This window comes from Stegostoma tigrinum, chromosome 12, assembly GCF_030684315.1.
Source record: "Stegostoma tigrinum isolate sSteTig4 chromosome 12, sSteTig4.hap1, whole genome shotgun sequence".
NCBI lineage: Eukaryota > Metazoa > Chordata > Chondrichthyes > Orectolobiformes > Stegostomatidae > Stegostoma > Stegostoma tigrinum.
In genome coordinates this window covers 69,822,559-69,841,260 of record NC_081365.1, presented here as the reverse complement: position 1 = coordinate 69,841,260, position 18,702 = coordinate 69,822,559, and the positions used below count along the sequence as shown (strand labels likewise).

General features: G+C 43.1%; 1 protein-coding gene across 3 annotated transcripts in view; it reads right to left on the bottom strand.

Moving 5' to 3' along the window:
* mid1 (midline 1) overlaps positions 1–18,702 on the bottom strand; it is a 105,906-nt gene that overhangs the window by 75,288 nt on the left and 11,916 nt on the right. Inside the window, exon 3 of one of the 3 annotated variants that reach the window (XM_059650415.1) lies at positions 10,738–10,839. The exons of the other annotated variants lie outside the window; for them this stretch is intronic. Coding sequence (XP_059506398.1) covers positions 10,738–10,839 — 102 coding nt within the window. The remainder of the gene's footprint in view (positions 1–10,737; positions 10,840–18,702) is intronic. 3 annotated transcript variants of the gene reach the window in all.

Below are 18,702 nucleotides of genomic sequence, written 5' to 3'. Positions count from 1 at the left end.
TGGCAAAAACAGAATAGGTGAAGAGCAATTGAAGATCTATCAATTAATACAATTCAAAATCTCAGCTAAGTCTCAGTTGGTACCACTCTCAGTGCTGAGAGGTTTTCAATGAAGTTCAGAAATTTGTTTGCACTGTTAGAGATGTCAACTTTCAGATCAAATGTTAAAACAAGAGTCCATCTGGACATTAAAGAACCTCATAGCACTATTTGTAGTCAGAGGGCAGTTCTTCTGGTGTCCTAGATGTTACAGTGTGTCTCAACAGCAGATGACGTGGTCTTTCATCTGAACCATTGTTTACAGTATCTTGTGCGCAGGTTGAATGTGATGCTTCCCTACGTTACAATAGTGACTGCATTTCAGAAGTACTCAATTGTCTTTAAAGCAATGGGGATGCTGAGACAGTGAAAGGTACTTGACAATACATATTGCTGAAGGTCAAATAAATGTCAAAGCAGAAAGATTGCAAGAAGCTCAAGTTGTTAAAATCAGTGTTAAAAATAGGGGGATCCCACTTAAGAGTGAAATGAGGAGGAATTTTTTCTCTTAGAAGATTGTTATGCTTTGGATCAGTGATAATGGGAACTGCAGATGCTGGAGAATCCAAGATAATAAAATGTGAGGCTGGATGAACACAGCAGGCCCAGCAGCATCTCAGGAGCACAAAAGTTGACGTTTTGGGCCTAGACCCTACATCAGAGAGGGGGATGGGGTGAGGGTTCTGGCCTCTGGGTTATGCTTTGGAACTCTCTTTGCCAAACAGCAGAGTGGGTCATCGAACATATTCAAGACTGAGTTGGATGAATTTTTAGTTGACAAACGGTCATGGGGATCAGAAGAGAAAGTGGGGCTAAGGCTACAATCAGATTGGCCAATGTTGAATGGCAATGTAGACTGGAGGGACCAAACAGTTTACCCTGCTCCTAATTTTTACAATCTTGAGTTTTCAAGCCTGTGGTTTGAAATACAGTTAATTATGTAACAACTTACACCTCCTCTGTATCTGCCTGCTGTTGTTTGCATGTCCCATCATAAACCCTTTTGACAACTAATTGTTCCTGTCTTCCTTCCGATCACAGACCTTCCCTTCTGTGCTACTCCCCCATCCCAAGTCCAGGACCACTTTCTCCCTCTATCTGTACTTACCTTTACACTGTTAAAATCTGGTGCTTTCGAAATCCAATGCAATCAGAAGAGGAGATCTGTTATACGAGGTGTCCAAAATCATGAACGGTTTTGGTAAAAGGAAAAATCAGCTCTGACTGGTCTTTTTACTCACTAAAACAAGTAACACAGATTAACGACCAAATGTAACAAAAAACAGTGAACTGATTGTGGTTTGGAATGCTGCCTGAAAGGGTAATGGAAAATAATTTAATCATAACTTTCGTAAGGTGGAGGAAAGAAACCCCAGGGATACAGAGAGAGTGTGCAAGAGTGGAACTGATTGGATAGCTCTTTTAAAGAGCAAGCACAGACACAATGGGCTGATTGGCCTCCTTCTGTGGGCCATCATTCTACTAAATCTACAGGTCTGTGCTTCAACATGGCCACTAACCTGAAAATGTGAACTTTCTCTTTTCACTGGTGCTGCCTGATATATGGGTTTCCAATGTTTGAATTTTGAAATCACTTACCTGTATTCGTTCAATATTATCGTGATTATATAAAGAAATTTAGTCATTGGAAAAGACAGTAAATAACAAAAAATCTTTGATTAATTACATTGATATTAGTCCTAGTATCAGCAAAGTAAACATGACAGTCAATTTCCGCCCAGAAAGATACCATAAAGCTTGGTAAGATAATAATCAGACAGAAAATCCGTCAGAGTGAGGCCGATGGACAAATAACGAACCCAGACTGATTTACTGACGAAGATAACAAAGTGTGGAGCTGGATGAACACAGCAAGCCAAGCAGATTCTCCAGCATCTGCAGTTCCTATTATCACTGATTTACGAAGTTCATTTTCTTCCTTACAGACCATGCTCAGTCTCTGCCTGTACACTTGCATTGGGATATTGAAAGGAAAAGGTTATAATCTAATCCTAAAACAGCAGACATTGTACAGTAATTTTAATTCGATTCAATACTGCACAAGAACAGGCCATTTGACCTACCAGACCTGTGCTGATTTTAATCCTTACTTAGGCTAGTGATTGGTGAATTCATTAGGTTAAATTCAGGCCAAGTTAGGGGGTTTGCTGGATTAAAATCAGGCTACTTTAGGGAATTCACTAGTTTAAAATTAGGCCAAAATGGGTCATTAAAATGTAAAACTCTGTGTATTTATCAAAATAGATCATTTCAGGCAATGTTATACAATTTTTATGAATCAGCACCCACATTCATTGCTTACATCTGCACATATTCATAGTCCCTTGAATATGGAAACTACATTTTGGAGCAAATTCATATTTTACTGCTGTAAATCTCCATGCAATATGTGAATGGCTCTATAATCATGGACTTAAATGTCTTCAGGAATAAAATACTTCCTCAAGTTTGCTCTGTAGTATCAAAAAGCAATTAACTAAAATGACCCCCTTCAATTTTCCACTTCTTTTTGGAAAATGCAGCTTGCCGAACAGCAAAAATTGCACAAGAATTTCACATTGTCAGGATGTGGATAGCATTGGCAAAGTTTGAATTCATGATACAAGAAAAGCTGCAATGGGTCTCCTTCTATAGTTTTGTTGAATAATGCTCCTGTGACGAGCCTGAGGGTTTTATTATTAATTAGTGAGATATGAACATTGCTGTCTAGGCCAGCATTTATCATCCATCCTAATAGCCCTCAAGAAAATGAGGGGCCACTTTGTTGACTGTTGCAGCCAATGTGGTGCAGGAAAATTCAGAGATGATGGGAACTGCAGATGCTGGAGATTCCAAGATAATAAAATGTGAGGCTGGACGAACACAGCAGGCCAAGCAGCATCTCAGGAGCACAAAAGCTGACGTTTCGGGCCTAGACCCTTCATCAGAACTGCTGCTGGGAAGGGAGTTCTAGGATCTTTACATAACAATGATGATGAAGTAACATGATATATTTTCCAAGTCCAGATGTTGCAAAGACTTTAAAGGGGGGCTTGCAGTTAGTGATGCTCCTGTGCAACTACTGCCCATGTACTTGGGGGCGTGGGGGGGGGTGGTGAGTTAGTTAGCTCAGTTGGTCAGACAGCTGGTTTGTGATGCCAGCAGCGTGGATTCAATTCCCACAACAGGACTATATTTGAGCAAATTGGACTCTCCTCTCAACCTCTCCCTTTGCTTGAGGCATGGTGACTCTCAGGTTAAACCACCACCACTAGTCACCTCTCACACTAATGAGAAAGCAGCTCCTATGGTCCAGTAAGACTACGTCGACTTTATCTTTACCCTCTTCTAAGTGATCAAGGTGGTGACTTTTAAAGGTGCAGTTGGAAGAACTTTGGCGGGTTTTAGCCCTATATCTTTAGATGGAGCGTGCTGCTGTCATGGAGGAGGGAGTGATTGTTTAAGATGACAGGTAGAGTCTAGATCAATGTATTTGTGGAGATGCTAAAGGAACTGATCACTTCTGAGGGTGGAGAGAAGGTGTTTGATGAGGAAACTGAAAACAGCTGCAACAGGCAATCCTGAGGAACTTTTGCAGCACACCGTCTACAGGCTGAGATTGTTGGCCTCCAACAACCATTACTGGCGCTCTACAAATGCAGATTGCTATATTTGCTGCAATTAAGACAAGGGTCATTTCACCATTGTTGATAGTTCCCTAGATGAAGGCTAGCTTGAGTTGCATTCCATACCATAGTGGGAGTGAATCAGGACCCCAACAAACACATGTGGCAGCTGTTTTGAAGTCAGCGATTTATTATTGCAAAGACTCATTGCATACCACATACAATAAACTCTCATGATCACAAAACAGTCCACTCCATTCTCCATAATGGAAAGCTTCCAACTGAACCTCTGTTGACCCTTCAGGGAGATTATACGATTGTAGCACTCGCTCACTCACTGATAATGAGCAGATTAATGGCTGATTAAACTTTTTTGTACATTTGTTTTAATCAGGCTATAAACTGCACAATTCACCTTGAGTTTATTTAATTCAACAATGGTACTTCAAACATTTTGTGTATGGGAATCCTAATTTAATTCCTCACAAAGGTGAGGTGAACAACAGCAGGGAGGCACAGTCATTAGTTCTGAGGCTCTCAGCTATTTGTGACATTTAATACTGTCTTGAGGAGCTTTAAGGGGGTCAATGCAAAACTAATCTGTGGGAACAAATAATTCAGTGCACAAGTGATTAGCTCATGGAAGAGGCTCCCTTAGGAGGGCAGTGGAAACTGTTAGTATTGATTGAGCCAAGTACAAATAAAACATAGATTTATTTCAGGAAATAACATTTGGATTACAGTATATCAATAATTGTAGTTATGACAATCAATGTGGCGCACTTGGGAAGTACAGCTCTATGGTTTCCAAAACTCACCCAACATTGAGGGCTTTCCTTATAGAACATAGAACATAACAGCACAGTACAGGCCCTTCGGCCCTCGATGTTGTGCCGACCTGTCATATCGATCTCAAGCCCATCTAATCTACACTATTCCATGTACGTCCATATGCTTATCCAATAACGACTTAAATGTACCTAAAGTTGGCGAATCTACTACCGTTGCAGGCAAAGTGTTCCATTCCCTTACTACTCTCTGAGTAAAGAAACTACCTCTGACATCTATCCTATATCTTTCACCCCTCAATTTAAAGCTATGCCCCCTCGTGCTCGCCGTCACCATCCTAGGAAAAAGGTTCTCCCTATCCACAGTATCTAACCCTCTGATTATTTTATATGTCTCAATTAAGTCACCTCTCAACCTTCTTCTCTCTAATGAAAACAGCCTCAAGTCCCTCAGCCTTTCCTCGTAAGACCTTCCCTCCATACCAGGCAACATCCTAGTAAATCTCCTCTGCACCCTTTCCAAAGCTTCCACATCCTTCTTATAACGCGGTGACCAGAACTGTACACAATACTCCAAGTGCGGCTGCACCAGAGTTTTGTACAGCTTCACCATAACCTCTTGGTTCCGGAACTCAATCCCTCTATTAATAAAAGCTAAAACACTGTATGCCTTCGTAACAGCCCTGTCAACCTGGGTGGCAACTTTCAAGGATCTGTGTACATGGACACCGAGATCTCTCTGTTCATCTACACTACTAAAGAATCTTACCATTAGCCCAGTACTTTGCCTTCTGTTTACTCCTACCAAAGTGCATCACCTCACACTTGTCTGCATTAAACTCCATTTGCTACCTCTCAGCCCAGCTCTGCAGCTTATCTATGTCTCTCTGCAACCTACAGCATCCTTCGTCACTATCCACAACTTCACCGACCTTAGTATCATCTGCAAATTTACTAACCCATCCTTCTACGCCCTCATCCAGGTCATTTATAAAAATGATCTGATTATCTCATCCCTCTCTTGGTCTTACAGAGTTTATAGCCAGTCTGAACCATACAAGGTGCCTTTGAAATGCTAGTCTTTTTTCTGGATTTGTTGCAAACTAATTAGGAGACTGCTTTCCATGGCTGCTAATAATTAATACAACAACAACAAACCTCCTGCAGATTACAACAATAGCAGGAGATCTCTGCAGGTTATTACCACAAGAAATCGCCTTCAGATTACAGCAGCAACAGGAAACCTCCTTCAGATTACAACAACAACAACAACAACAGGAAATCTCCCGCAGATTATTACAAGAACAACAAAACGGGAACCCCCCTGCAGATTACAGCAACAACAGCAGCAGGTCTCCTGCAGATTACTACAATGACAGGTAATCTCCTGCTGGTTACAACAACAAAGTAACTGCTTCACAAACTGAGATTCTCAACCTGCATGGTGGAAACTGAATGGGATATTCCCTGTATTAGTCAATGTTGGCATGAACGCTATCCCCATTGTACAACCATAGCTCTATTGCCCCCGATCAATTGTCCAATAACAACAAGTGAGTATTGTATTCCAGCTGTTCTGGAGATAGCTTTAACACCTAATCCTCTTCCAAATAAACACAGAGTTTCACAGGAACATAATGATTAAAGGCGATTGGAGCTGTATGAGCTCCCTTCATATGTCCATCTTCAAAAAGACTGGCATGTTCGTTGTGACTGGGACAATGAATCTTGCTTTGCAGTGAAATGAGGACCAAAAGCACCAGAAATATTTGTGTTCAAACCTGTGCTCTTTTCCCAGCTTATCACAGAATTTGTTAACAAAGGAGGAGATAAATGCCACATTTTCTTGTAATGTATTTTTGAAGGGTGTATTTTTTCAATAATTTATTGTATCCTATTGCACATAGTCCCACAATGACCCCTCCACAGGTTTGTACCTTACATAAGACAAAGACCTTTCTTTACCATGCTTTATAATTCCACACAGTTCCAAGGTTGAAAGGTTACTGAAAACTTGTAATCTTTTTCAAAAGAGTATTTATTACTTTGGTGTATTAACCACCAGACACCATACTGGTCAGATTTTTTGTTAATGGCCTAGCAAAATCAGATCATTAATAATTATCATTAGTTTCGTAACTGTGGACAATATGACAGCAAATCAGTTTGAGTGGAAATCAATCTCTCTGCAGTTTTTGCTCCCATTGCCTTTGCAATCTTGTTTGCCTTATCTGTCTGTTTCTCCTGTTCTTTCTGCAACTCACTTCTTGTGCATTGGTGTCCAGCATCTGCAAGCAGAAAATGCGCGCCTGATCTGTTATTCCTTCAAACTTCATGGCCCGCCATGCCAGCTGCTTTCGAGCAAGTTCCTCTCTGCTGGCTGCCCCAGGGCTCAGCAAATCTCTGAACAGCATTGTGATGAGAGGTAACACGCCTGCTCTCCTTAAAATCAGAATATCCCTTCACAAACACACGCTGCATTGACCGCCACGATTGTAAACAAGGAAAATAGATCATCAAGGTGTAGAGAGGATGATGAAGGCAGCATTGGAGATGTTAGTGGTTGTGGTTGGAAAGAAATGCAGAGTTTCTGGGATAGTGGGGAGTTGTTAGGGGCCAGGGGACCCTCAGGTAGTCAGGGGGGTCAATTCTGGGCGTCTGGAATGGAGCACCTGACAGTAGTGCTTTATGAAGTCCTCACATGAGTGGTCAACGACAGTGAATGCACCTTTACATGACACCTGATTTCGCCATCACTAACATCTCTCACTGCTCCAAGTCCCTCCAGCAGCCCTTGCTAACTCACTATCTCACACCTACTAATGATACCAGGCTCCTATTCTTGCTGGTGTTCTGCTACAGTGGGCACATGGTCATCGGGGAATATCCTTGCTGATATTACCCCGTCTGCTCCTGTAAGAATGAGGCGGGGCGGTGGGGGGGGGGGGGGGGGGGGGCGCGTGGATCTCAAACATTGCAGTAAATAGTCACCACTCCGAGTTTCTGCTTTCAGACAATGGAGAATTGGTGCACACCAGAAGATGAGGAGGAGTGAGAAAGTGAATGATTGGACAGCACTGATGAGGAGGCCTAACCCCTCCCTAACATCATGTGACAATTGTAACCACCGGCTCAGATCCTGTCCAGGCTGACAGTGCGTGGAATATGACAGGGCTGGGATCGGTATGTGATGTGCATGAAGCCTGAAGCCAGGCCTGGTGTGAGGGATGGTTTGTTTGCCAGCTCACTGCAGGGCAAGGTCACAGGTAGGATGTTTCCACAGAGGACTCAGATAAAGACCTCGATGGGCAGTATTGGGGTGGACACCACATACCGAAGTGATGGGGGGTGCTGACTGCCTCGCCAGCCTGTCTCCTGTCATTGTTGACAAAGCTGGCACCAAGTTGGCCAGATGCACTGTGTGGAGCCTGGCCTCTTTCCCCCACCCCTGCTCAGACCTTACCACATTCACCCTGCAGTAGTAATCCTTGTGGCGTGGCCACCATCATCTGTGGCAACCCAGACTGGTCATTCTGTTGAATCCAGGAACTCACTGCAACACCTCCAAATCCTAAACTCTCCCCAATGCTTCCAGGTACTTGGCAGAAACTTATAAAAAGTAAGTACAGGTGCATGTTAGTTGTCCGGCCCTACAAATAAACACTCACTTTACAAGCTTTGTGTGTGTTTCTCAGGTGGTGAGACATTGACTACAAAATTGGGACCGTGGTTTCACATCAGCCAGTTAGGCTGCGAGGTGTCAGCATGGTACACAAGGTGTAGGATCCATGTCTCCACATACTGGGGATGATCCCTTCAACAGGAACATGTCGTGAGGCCTGTGTCCGAAGCAACTGAGGGAACAGTGCACTGTAACAAAATGACAAGGTGGCACATGAGCGTGGAATTTGCATACCATGTCTCACTTGCTCATCCAATTATCTCTCTCTGTCTCTTTTTCTGAGCTCAAGTACTGCTTTCCATTCCAGACTGTTGTTTCTTCTCTCCATCCCTCTCTCAATCTCTCTCTCTTCCTGCCAGTTTACCCGTGGTTGGAATAAATGGTAGAACATTTGTGAGGGGCTGAATGGCCTCCTTCTGTGCCCACATTCGCAGCAAGTATCATGCAACACTAACAACAGACAGTCAATTCACATTTCTGTCAGAGGCTAAAAACGGTCAAATTAAAATAAAGTTTACTTGACCAGCTTGGCTGCGTGAGCCAAATTGAAATATGACAATAATTCTGAAACAGTACAATTCCTGGTATCAAATTGATGAAGTACTGCAGGATTTTATAAAGAAAGGCTGGTTAGGCTGGGAGCTTTTCACTGGAGCACAGGAAGTTGAGAGGTGACCTTACAAAGGTTTATAAAATCATGAAGGGTATGGATAAGGTGAAAGGCATATGTCTTTTCCCTAGGAAGGGAATTTCAAGACTAGGGGACACGTTTTTAAGGTGGGAGGGGAGAGATTTAAAATTTTTCACACTGAGAGTGCCTCCTGTGTGGAATGAACTTCCTGAGAAAAAGTGGCAGATGTGAGTACAATTGCAATGTTTAAGACATTTAGATAAATACATGAAGAGGAAAGGTTGAGAGGGATTTGGGCCAGGAACAGGGAGGTGGGACTAGTTTTTGGGATTATGCTCAGCATGGGCTGAGTTGACCAAAGGATCTGTTTCTGTGTTGGATGACTCTATAACTCTGTATAAGAGCTCAAAATTGTTGGTATTTTGTTATCACTGCTGCTATTAGTTCTTTAGTCATAGGCTTAATTCATTTGAAAAAAAAAGGTGATAGAATGCTGCCAGAATTCAACTGTAACTCTTTAAAGTACCACAACAAAGAGGAAATATCAGCCTAATGCAAGTCAGTAGCATTGCCCATAATCAGTTAACCCTGGGGCGACACAGAAACAGCTCAGACATGGGAGAAGGTTTAACATTGCTGTCAAACTCAGCACTATACCTCTACACACATTCTGGAATGTGTACAATCATGCACAAGGAGCAATTTTTAGTGTTTGCAGCTCCCAGAGTCAACCTTTTACACTGTGAGATTTTTTTCTCTTTCTCCCTTGGAAGTAAGTGTAATGCTGCCGTTTGCAACTGTGTGGCTTGCTACTCTGCCTCAGAAGGCAATTCTGCAGGATGACAGTGGAGTCACAAAGGCCAAACAGCTTAAAGACAGCAATCTCTGCCTCTCACGCCTCTTGAATGGTTTTTGAGTGACCTTTTGGATCCCTGTCCAAATACTTGGCTTATGCCATAACAGAAATACACAAATTGTCATCTTCTTTTTCCCTGGGGTAACTTAAATGAACAAATTTGATTTAAAAAAAAAATCATCTTGACAGACACTTTTATTGATGCCAATTTGTGAAAAATGATTTTCAGGTTTAAATATTCCCCCACAATAGAATTTAAGCTGGGTTCTACATCACACAATCATTCTCTTTGTGACTCAACAATGGAAGTCAGCAAATCTTAGAGAATCTATCATCCTCTACGGAGAATGAATCCTAAAAAAATCAACAGCCCCTCTCTGAATGCATGATTTAATCTGCACATGGGTTACTTTAGCTGATTGAAACTAGTCCAGTCCAATGTAAAATCACTATAGAGACAGCCAACCTTGATAACAAATTGAAGTCTGCTTTGTGTAATTCCTTTGCTTTTTTCCCTTGAAGGCGCAAATCCCAATTGGGCCCTAGCTCCAGAGATAAACTGTAATTCACAACTAACAGAACTAACTACAAACTTTTCTGATGGTACTTTCGGATGCCGAGGGTCAAAGTTCGGGAAACAGAACTGGAGAAGCGCTTATGGGATTATAGGTACGACAATCCTTTAGACATAAATGCTGCTAATTGTTGCATCCTCTCTGTCCAAAAATAACATCCTCTCCAACACCAGGTTTGCACTGAATCGCTCCACATAAATGTTTATTGCTCCAGGAACAAATTCAAATGCAGTCAGTCAATGTGGGACACACACGAAATTTTGCAGCACTTTTTGTCACTAAGTAAGGCTGTACTTGAGGATAATGTTGCAAACATAAGCATAGTGGTGTCTGATTTTCCAGTCATCAGTGGTGAGACAAGAGCATGGTAGTATTATCACTAAGCTGTTAACCCAAGGACACCAGGTATTGTCCTAGGAGAACAGGTTTGAAACCAGCCATGCGGAGGTGGAAAACTGTACTCAATAAAATATCTGAAATTAAGATTCTAATGAAAACTATTGTTGACATATCTTTTAGGGAAGGAAGTTGTCATCCTTACCTGAGTGACTCCAGGTCTACAGCAATGTGGTTGACTCACAACTGCCTCCTGGGCAATTCTGGATGGGCAATAAATGCTGGCCTGGCTGGGGATGCCCATATCCTATGAATGAATAAACAAATTCAAGGAAATGACGCTATGCTTCTACAGAATAAAACCTTAGAGGCTTTCCATCTAAGATCCATCCCTCATGAACACAGACGTGATATTTGTCCATTAAAAGATGAGAGGTCTTGAGGTAGTTTTGCTGGCAGGACAGTTCCAATGACTGTGTATCCAAATTTATTTGTTTCACAGCCCCTGGCAAGAACTACTGGCAAAGGTTCTTCACCCTGGATCCATGTCGTCTTGATGGTCCTTGCTGTGTGCATCTGGACAATGAGCATTAATGATCCTCCAAAAGCCTTACTCTCCTCTGATGGGAACACACCCTTCAAGTGGTCATTTGTTGAGAACTTGTGTGGGGTGGAGAACTGAAGATGGCATGCTGCTGGGACGCCTCCCGCTTGCCTAACTATCTTGTCTTCCCACCTCCAGGTCTGTCACCTTCACAATCAGAAGATTCTGCCCTATGTCTCCTCCAGTTCTACAGCCAGCACACTCCATACTAGCAGCTTGGGCCTTGTGTACGTCCCTCATTATCTTCCTTCCATCCCTGGAGGCTGTGCTTCAGACGTCCTGGTTCTAAATTCTGGAATTCTTACCCTAAACCTCAGCAGTTCTCTTTCCCCGCATGAGAAATGATACAAAAAAAGTCAGAATTGGGAGGTTTTACATTTCAAAAAGGCTGAACAGCCTGGAGCCAATTTCTCAAGGATACAGATGACTGAAGAGTGAGCTGATCGAAGATTTGTGATTATGAAAGCGTTTGTTCGGACAGACGGAGAGAAGATGTTTCTCATAGGCTGGGACTTCTTTCCCTGGAGCTGAGGAGACTGAGGGGCGACCTTTTAGAGGTTTATAAAATCACGAGGGGCATAGATAAGGTGAATAGCTAAGGTTTTTTCCCTGGGGCAGGGGAGTCCAAAACTCGAGGGTATAGGCTTAAAGATAATAAAATGTAAGGCTGGATGAACACAGCAGGCCCAGCAGCATCTCAGGAGCACCTGAGATGCTGCTGGGCCTGCTGTGTTCATCCAGCCTCACATTTTATTATCTTGGATTCTCCAGCATCTGCAGTTCCCATTATCACAGGTATAGGCTTAAGGTGAGAAGTAAGAAAGATTTAAAAGGGACCTGTGAGGCAACTTTTCATGCAGAGGGTGGTGTGTATATTAAATGAGCTATCAGAAAAAATGGTAAAGGTGGGTACAATTACAACATTTAAAAGTCATTTGGACAGCTACATGGATAGGAAAGGTTTAGAGGGATATGGGCCAAATACAGGCAAAAAGCAACTAGTTCAGTTTAGGTAGCTTTAAATAAGCCTGTTTCCATGCTGTATGACTCCATGACTCTCCCCATCTTTAAGACCCGATTTTAACACTCTCTCTCTCTGTCATTTTGTTTCAGTCTAATTCCAATACATTATAGAGTTTTCTGATTTTAAAGTCACCACTTAGAGATAAATAGCTGTTAAGATACCTTCTTAAGATTTTTTCAAATGGAACCAAAAATGTTAGTCTGCTTCACTTTTTAAGAAGTATTGGTTTAAAATTTTAATGGACAATTACTAAGAATACTTTAGAGAGTGTTTGGCATTGTCTAAATGTGGACAAGTTATGGTTCAGTGGAGATTCATGGGAAAACTGTGCACACTCCTCCAAATCTTAGTGATGAAGGGAAAAAATGCAGAAGACAATTGCTGAGATAACAAGGTGTAGAGCTGGATGAACACAGCAGGCAAAGCAGCATCAGAGGAGCAGGAAAGCTGACATTTTGGGTCTGGGCCATTCTTCAGAAATGAGGGAGGGGAAGGGGATTCTGAAATAGATAGAGAGAAAGTGGGGGGAGGTGGAAAGAAGATGGATAGAGGAGAAGATAGGTGGAGAGGAGAGGGACAGGTCAAGGAGGTGGAGATGGAGCCAGTAAAAATGAGTGTAGCTGGGGATGTAGGGAGGGCCTAGGTCAGTCAAGGGAGGACACACAGGTCAAAGGGGGCAGGGATGAGGCTAGTAGGTAGGAAGTGGGTGTGGGTGTTGAGGTGGGAGGAGGGGATAGGTGTGAGGAAGGATGGACAGATTAGGGAGTTGGGGACAAGCTGGGTTGGTTTTGGGATGAGGATGGGGGAGGGGAGATTTTGAAGCTTGTGAAGTCCACATTTAATACCATTGGGCTGCAGGGTTCCCAAGCAAAATATGAGATGCTGTTCCTGCAACCTTCAGGTGGCATCGATGTGGCACTGCAGGAGGCCCAGGATGGGCATGTCATCCAAGGAGTGGGAGGGGGGAGTTGGAGTGGTTCGTAACTGGGAGGTGCAGCTGTTTGTCATGAAACTAGTTGTAGGTGTTCCGCAAAGCCACCCCCACGCCTTCGCTTGGTTTCCCTGTTGTAGAGGAAGCCACAACGGGAGCAGCGGATACAAAAAACCACATTAGCAGATGTGCAGGTGAACAGCTGTTTGATGTGGAAGGTTTACTTGGGGCCTGGGATGGAGACGAGGGGGGAGGTGTTGCACTTCTTGAGGTTGCAGGGAAAAGTGCTGGGGGTGGTGGGGCTGGAAGGGAGTGTGGAGCAGACCAGGGAGTCACAGAGAGAGTGGTCTCTCTGGAAAGCAGATAAGGGTGGTGAGGGAAAATGTCTTTGGTGGTAGGGTCGGATTGTAGATGGCAGAAGTGCCGGAGGATGATGCGTTGGATTCGGAGGTTGGTGGGGTGGTACGTGAGGGTGAGGGGATTCTGTTTTGGTTATTATTGTAGGGAGAGGGTGTGAGGGATGAGTTGCAGGAAACACGAGAGACACGGTCGAGGGTGTTCTCGACCACAGTGGAGGGGAAGTTGCGGTCCTTGAAAAGTGAAGACATCTAGGATGTCCGGGGGTGGAATGCCTCATCTCGGGAGCAGATGCGGCAGAGGTGAAGGAATTTGGAATAGGGGATAGCATTTGTGCAGGAAGGTCGGTGAGAGGAGATGTTCTCTAGGTAGCTATGGGAGTCAGTAGGATTGAAATTGCTGTAACTTAGAAACAGCAAGACTTCAATTTTCTGTTTGCGTGTGTTCTTTTGCCAAGAATTTATATTCCTTTGTGGTTTGCTGCATTGTTTGAGTTAGTTCCTATTAAGCAATTGCTTCATAATAACACTCACTTAACACAAACAGCTACTGAACTGGAATTGGAGCTGAGGGATTGTTCCTCCCGGCGCTGGGTTCAGGTAAAAGGTTATCCGAGAATAGCATGGGAATGTTGACCTGATCTTCCCCTTTCCCACCAGATTGTCCTGAGGACCAGTGCAGAGGGTTTCCAGCATTTCCTGCTTCTTTTCCAGACTTCAGCATCAATCTTGTGGCTTGCATACGGTTTGTGGCAACACCTCAGAGGGAACTGCAGGAAGTTAAATTGCAGTCCTTCGTTATTCCAAGTGTAAATTAGAGGTTCATTTCTGAGCGCAGGCAAAATTGGGAAAGGATCATCCCAGAGTGATATTTGCTTAGTGTGATGATCATGAGCCAGGGGAACACAAAACTGGGTTGCATTAGCTGGCGATACTTCAAATCAGATGTGCAGGTCACAACTCTAGTTCCTCATAGAATTAACTGACACTATACTAGAGGAAGCATAGGATAGGATAGGAGGGAACGACAGATAAGAAGAATTTATATAGTTTAAAATCATATCAGACTTAAAACATGAAATCTCTCTTCAGATGCTTCTGGACCTGAGTTTCTCCAGCATTTTCTGTTTTTCTGGCATTTATATAGGATCTTCCAAATATCAGGATGTTTCAAAACCGTTCATAGCCAAAGTACTTCCATAGTCACTAAAATACTGTACAAAATTGTGACAGCTAATTTACACTTCATAATACCCACAAACAGAAATGTGGTAAAAATAGGACATCTTATTATTAAGGACTGGTTGAGGGATTAATATTTGCCACGATACCAACAGAATAGACATGTTCCTTTTCAAATCATTTTACTTCTCCCTTTAGGCCACATGGGATCCTGTTTCACCGCCTTATCTGAAATGTTTTATAGAAAACAAGTGTGGAAAGTTGAAAGAAGGCATGTATAAACAAGTCATCCTTGTAACACAATACAAGAACTTCAAACATGCAGCACATTAGCCCATCATTGGAAAATCTTTGCAATTCAGACTTTAGACACTGTCAAGAAATCTTTGCTCACTGTTAAATTCTCAAACTTGATAGTGATTTTTAAATGGTCTAAAAATGTTTCATTCTGATGTTGGAGATATAATTTTGTCAGGCTTCCCGCCTAACACTGTCCACACTAAACAGGAGTTTAGTGATCCCAGAATGAGGCCTTTAGTCCCCAGTTGACAAGGTTCTGGAATGGATACCACAGCTCCTTTCTCCAGTTAGAAACTTGGAGACAGACAGAGAGAGATTAAAACAGACAGACACACACACACACACACGTTCCCAGTGCTGTGGTTTCCGCATCCCTAATCTCAAGTATTTTATTGATGCAAACATTTAAAATAAGTACAGCAAAGATGTACCTGCTCCTGGAGATTTAAAATAATGCAATGGCATTGCTTTATGTAAGATGCAGATTTACTGTGGATTCGTTTACAATGGACATGTTTGTGAATAACCTAAACCAGAATAAACAAAGCCACCCTGAATTACTCTAGTGAGCTAAGAATAGATTCCTTTAGTCAAGGTAATTTCCACAGCTGGGCCAGTTATGGTTGTGGGGTCTGTCACAAAAGAAAGGGAAAGACTGCTCAATCTACTCAGTCTCATTATGCAAGATGCCGGTCGAGCTTTATCTTAAATTTTAAGGAAATGTTAAGTGTTAAATGTTAAATGTTAAGCTTGCATTTGCCTCTTAGATTTCTCTTGCAGCCAATGGAATAGATTTTCAGGGTGGACTTTGAAAGCAGTAGCCAATTGACTCAAGATCCCATAGGCAGCAATGTGAGAGCATGCAGATAACCTGCCGCCAAAGGAGGGATAAATGGTGGTTCAGACATGAGATCACTGAGCTCCTTTCAATCATGCCACCTTCAAAGCCTACATAAGAAGTCTTCGTTTCTTGGGCTGGATTTAGCAGGAGCACTGAAAGCTCCTCTGGGCGTACAGGGGGAAATTTCCAAGCATTCCGACCAGGACTCACCCATGCTCTTCCCGAAAAAGGACACGTCTGGAAATTTCCCTGCAGTGACCTTCCTGAGTGCCAGGCATCAGGACCAGGATATTGCCCAGCAGCAGCAGGCCTGGGAGCTCATAGGGTTTCAGTTGATGAACCTGGTGAATTACAACACACCCGGTAATTCACACTGCTGAGCTCAAAGTGGCTGCCTCCTTGCTCCTAGCCGCTTTAGTCCCGTCCAGAGTTAAAAACTTACTCATTCTGTTCATGAGCCCTAGCCTGGGACTGCTCTCATATTTTCATCATGTTCAACCTGTCAAACACCTTCTTATTAATACAGCTCTCTGTTGGGTCAGCCTTTTCATCTCCTTCAGTCTCAGGTAGAAGATCTACGGAGATGGAGGAGGGTCTGGCAAGGTGCTGGAGCTGGGAGAAGAGAAAGTAGAGTCGTGGGTAGACAGGGATAGTGACGGCAGAATTTGGTATGCTCGCCCTTATTGATCTGTGCATTCAGTATTGGCATTGGGAGGTCATGTTGCGGGCTATACTGCTTTTCCTCATTTATGTGAATGATTTGGAATGAGAGCATAGGAGATCTGGTTGGTAAGTTTGCAGGTGACACCAAAATTAGAAGTGGAGTGGACAGTGAAGAGGGTTACCTCAGTACAATGGATCTTGATCAGGTGGGCCAATGGGCCGAGCAGTGGCAGATGGAGTTTAATTTGGATAAATGTTAGGTGCTGCATTTTGGAATGGCACATCAGAGCAGGACTTATATACTTAATGGTCAGGTCCTGGGGAGTGTTGCAGAACAAAGAGACCTTGGAGTGCAGGTATATCGTTCCTTGAAAATGGAGTCGCAGGTAGATAGGACAGTGAAGGAGGCATTTGGTACGCTTGCCTTTATTGGTCAGTGCATTGAGTATAGGAGTTGGGAGGGTCATGTTGCAGCTGCACAGGACATTGGTTCAATCACTTTGAGTCTTGTGTGAAATTCTGGTCTCCCTCCTATTGGGCGGATGTTATGGAACTAGAACGGGTTCAGGTAAGATTTACAAAGCATTGCCAAGTTTGGAGGACTTCTGCACGGAGCGGCTGAATAGACTGGGGCTATTTTCCCTGAAGCATTGGGAGTTGAGCGGTGACCTTATAAAAGTTTATAAAACCATGGGGGCAGGGAGAGGGTAAATAGACGAAAACTTTTCCCCAGGATGGGGGAGTCGAAAACCAGAGGACATAGGTTGAAGGTGAGATTTAAAAGGGACCTAAAGGGGCAGCTTTTTCACGCACAGGGTGCTACACCCTCTGTGTTGAATGTGTTGCCAGAGGGAGTGGTGGGGGCTGGTACAATAACAACATTTAAAAGGCATCTGGATGGGTACATGAACAGGAAGGGTTGAGAGGGATATGGCCAAATGCTGGCAATTGGGACTAGATTAATTTAGGATATCTGGTTGGCATTGACAAGTTGGACCCAAAGGGTCTGATACTGTGCTGCACAACTCTATGACTTTATGAAATGCTTTCAGTATTAACGTTTTAATACATGCAATTTCACTGAGATGTTTCAGCCACTCCTTCACTTTGCACATGCAATGACTGCAGTGTGCACTTTCTGCAGGATGCACTGCAGTAATTCCCCTGGGATTATTCAAGGGCATCTCTCTGACTTGCAACCTCCACCAATTCAAAGGATACAGGCAGCAGGAAGATAGGAACACTAACCACTCCAAATCTTACAGCAACCTGGCTTGGGCATATTTCACTGTTCGTGCAACATTGCTGGCTCAAAACCCTGACATGCCTGACTTAACGTACTTCACCATACAGACTGCAGTGATTCAAGAAGGCAGCCTGCCCTCTGAAGAGTAACTAAGGATAGGCTCAGAATGAATAAAAACAAGTTAGTTTGTTGCAACAACATTGCTGAAAATCAAATTCCTGGATGACTGACAAAACCACGGACTAAATATTACAAGGAGATTATCTTGACAGTTGTAAAAGCAGGATTATTGTCTAGGGCTTACATTAAAACACTTTCTAATACAAAGAGCTATCATGGCACAAGAGTTGATCCCTCACAGATTAATTGTGACTTTCTATTGTATAATGCCCAGCCGAATACACGTGCTCTGAGAGAGCACACAGATTAGTGCAAGCAGCATCCCCTTCTCCCAAACCAATCTGGGACACCAGATCTGACGGCAACATTAAGGAATGACAGTGCTCGACCATTCTCATTCCGAGGGCTTTCTCGCACAGACTATTAAGTTGAAGTGAATAATTTTGAAGCATTTGAGGGGAAGCTGGATAAGTATGCACAGGAGAGATGAATTGAAGGATATCTGGACAGGGTGAGACAATGCAAGATGGAAGGAGGTTCATGCAGAACAGGGACTGTTGGGCTGAATGGCCTGCTTCTCTGTATTGTAAATTCAATGCAATGTACATTTTTAACAATACTGCTGTATTGATCAGGAGTGATCAAGTATAAACACAACTTCTTGAGTGTTTCAAAAGAGCATGAATTGTCACTGATGTTGAAGGTAAAACAATAGTGGAAAAATATAGCCTTCAGTATGTTCCTTGCAATCTGCAAAGTACCTCAAAGTTAGCAATGAGCAGGTAAATAGGACATGATAGGCTATTCATTTGAATTGGTATGCTTAACCTCAAATTTAAGCAATTAACTTATCTGCTGACTATATAAATTGATGAACAAATTGGAAAGAAAGCTGTCTTTGTG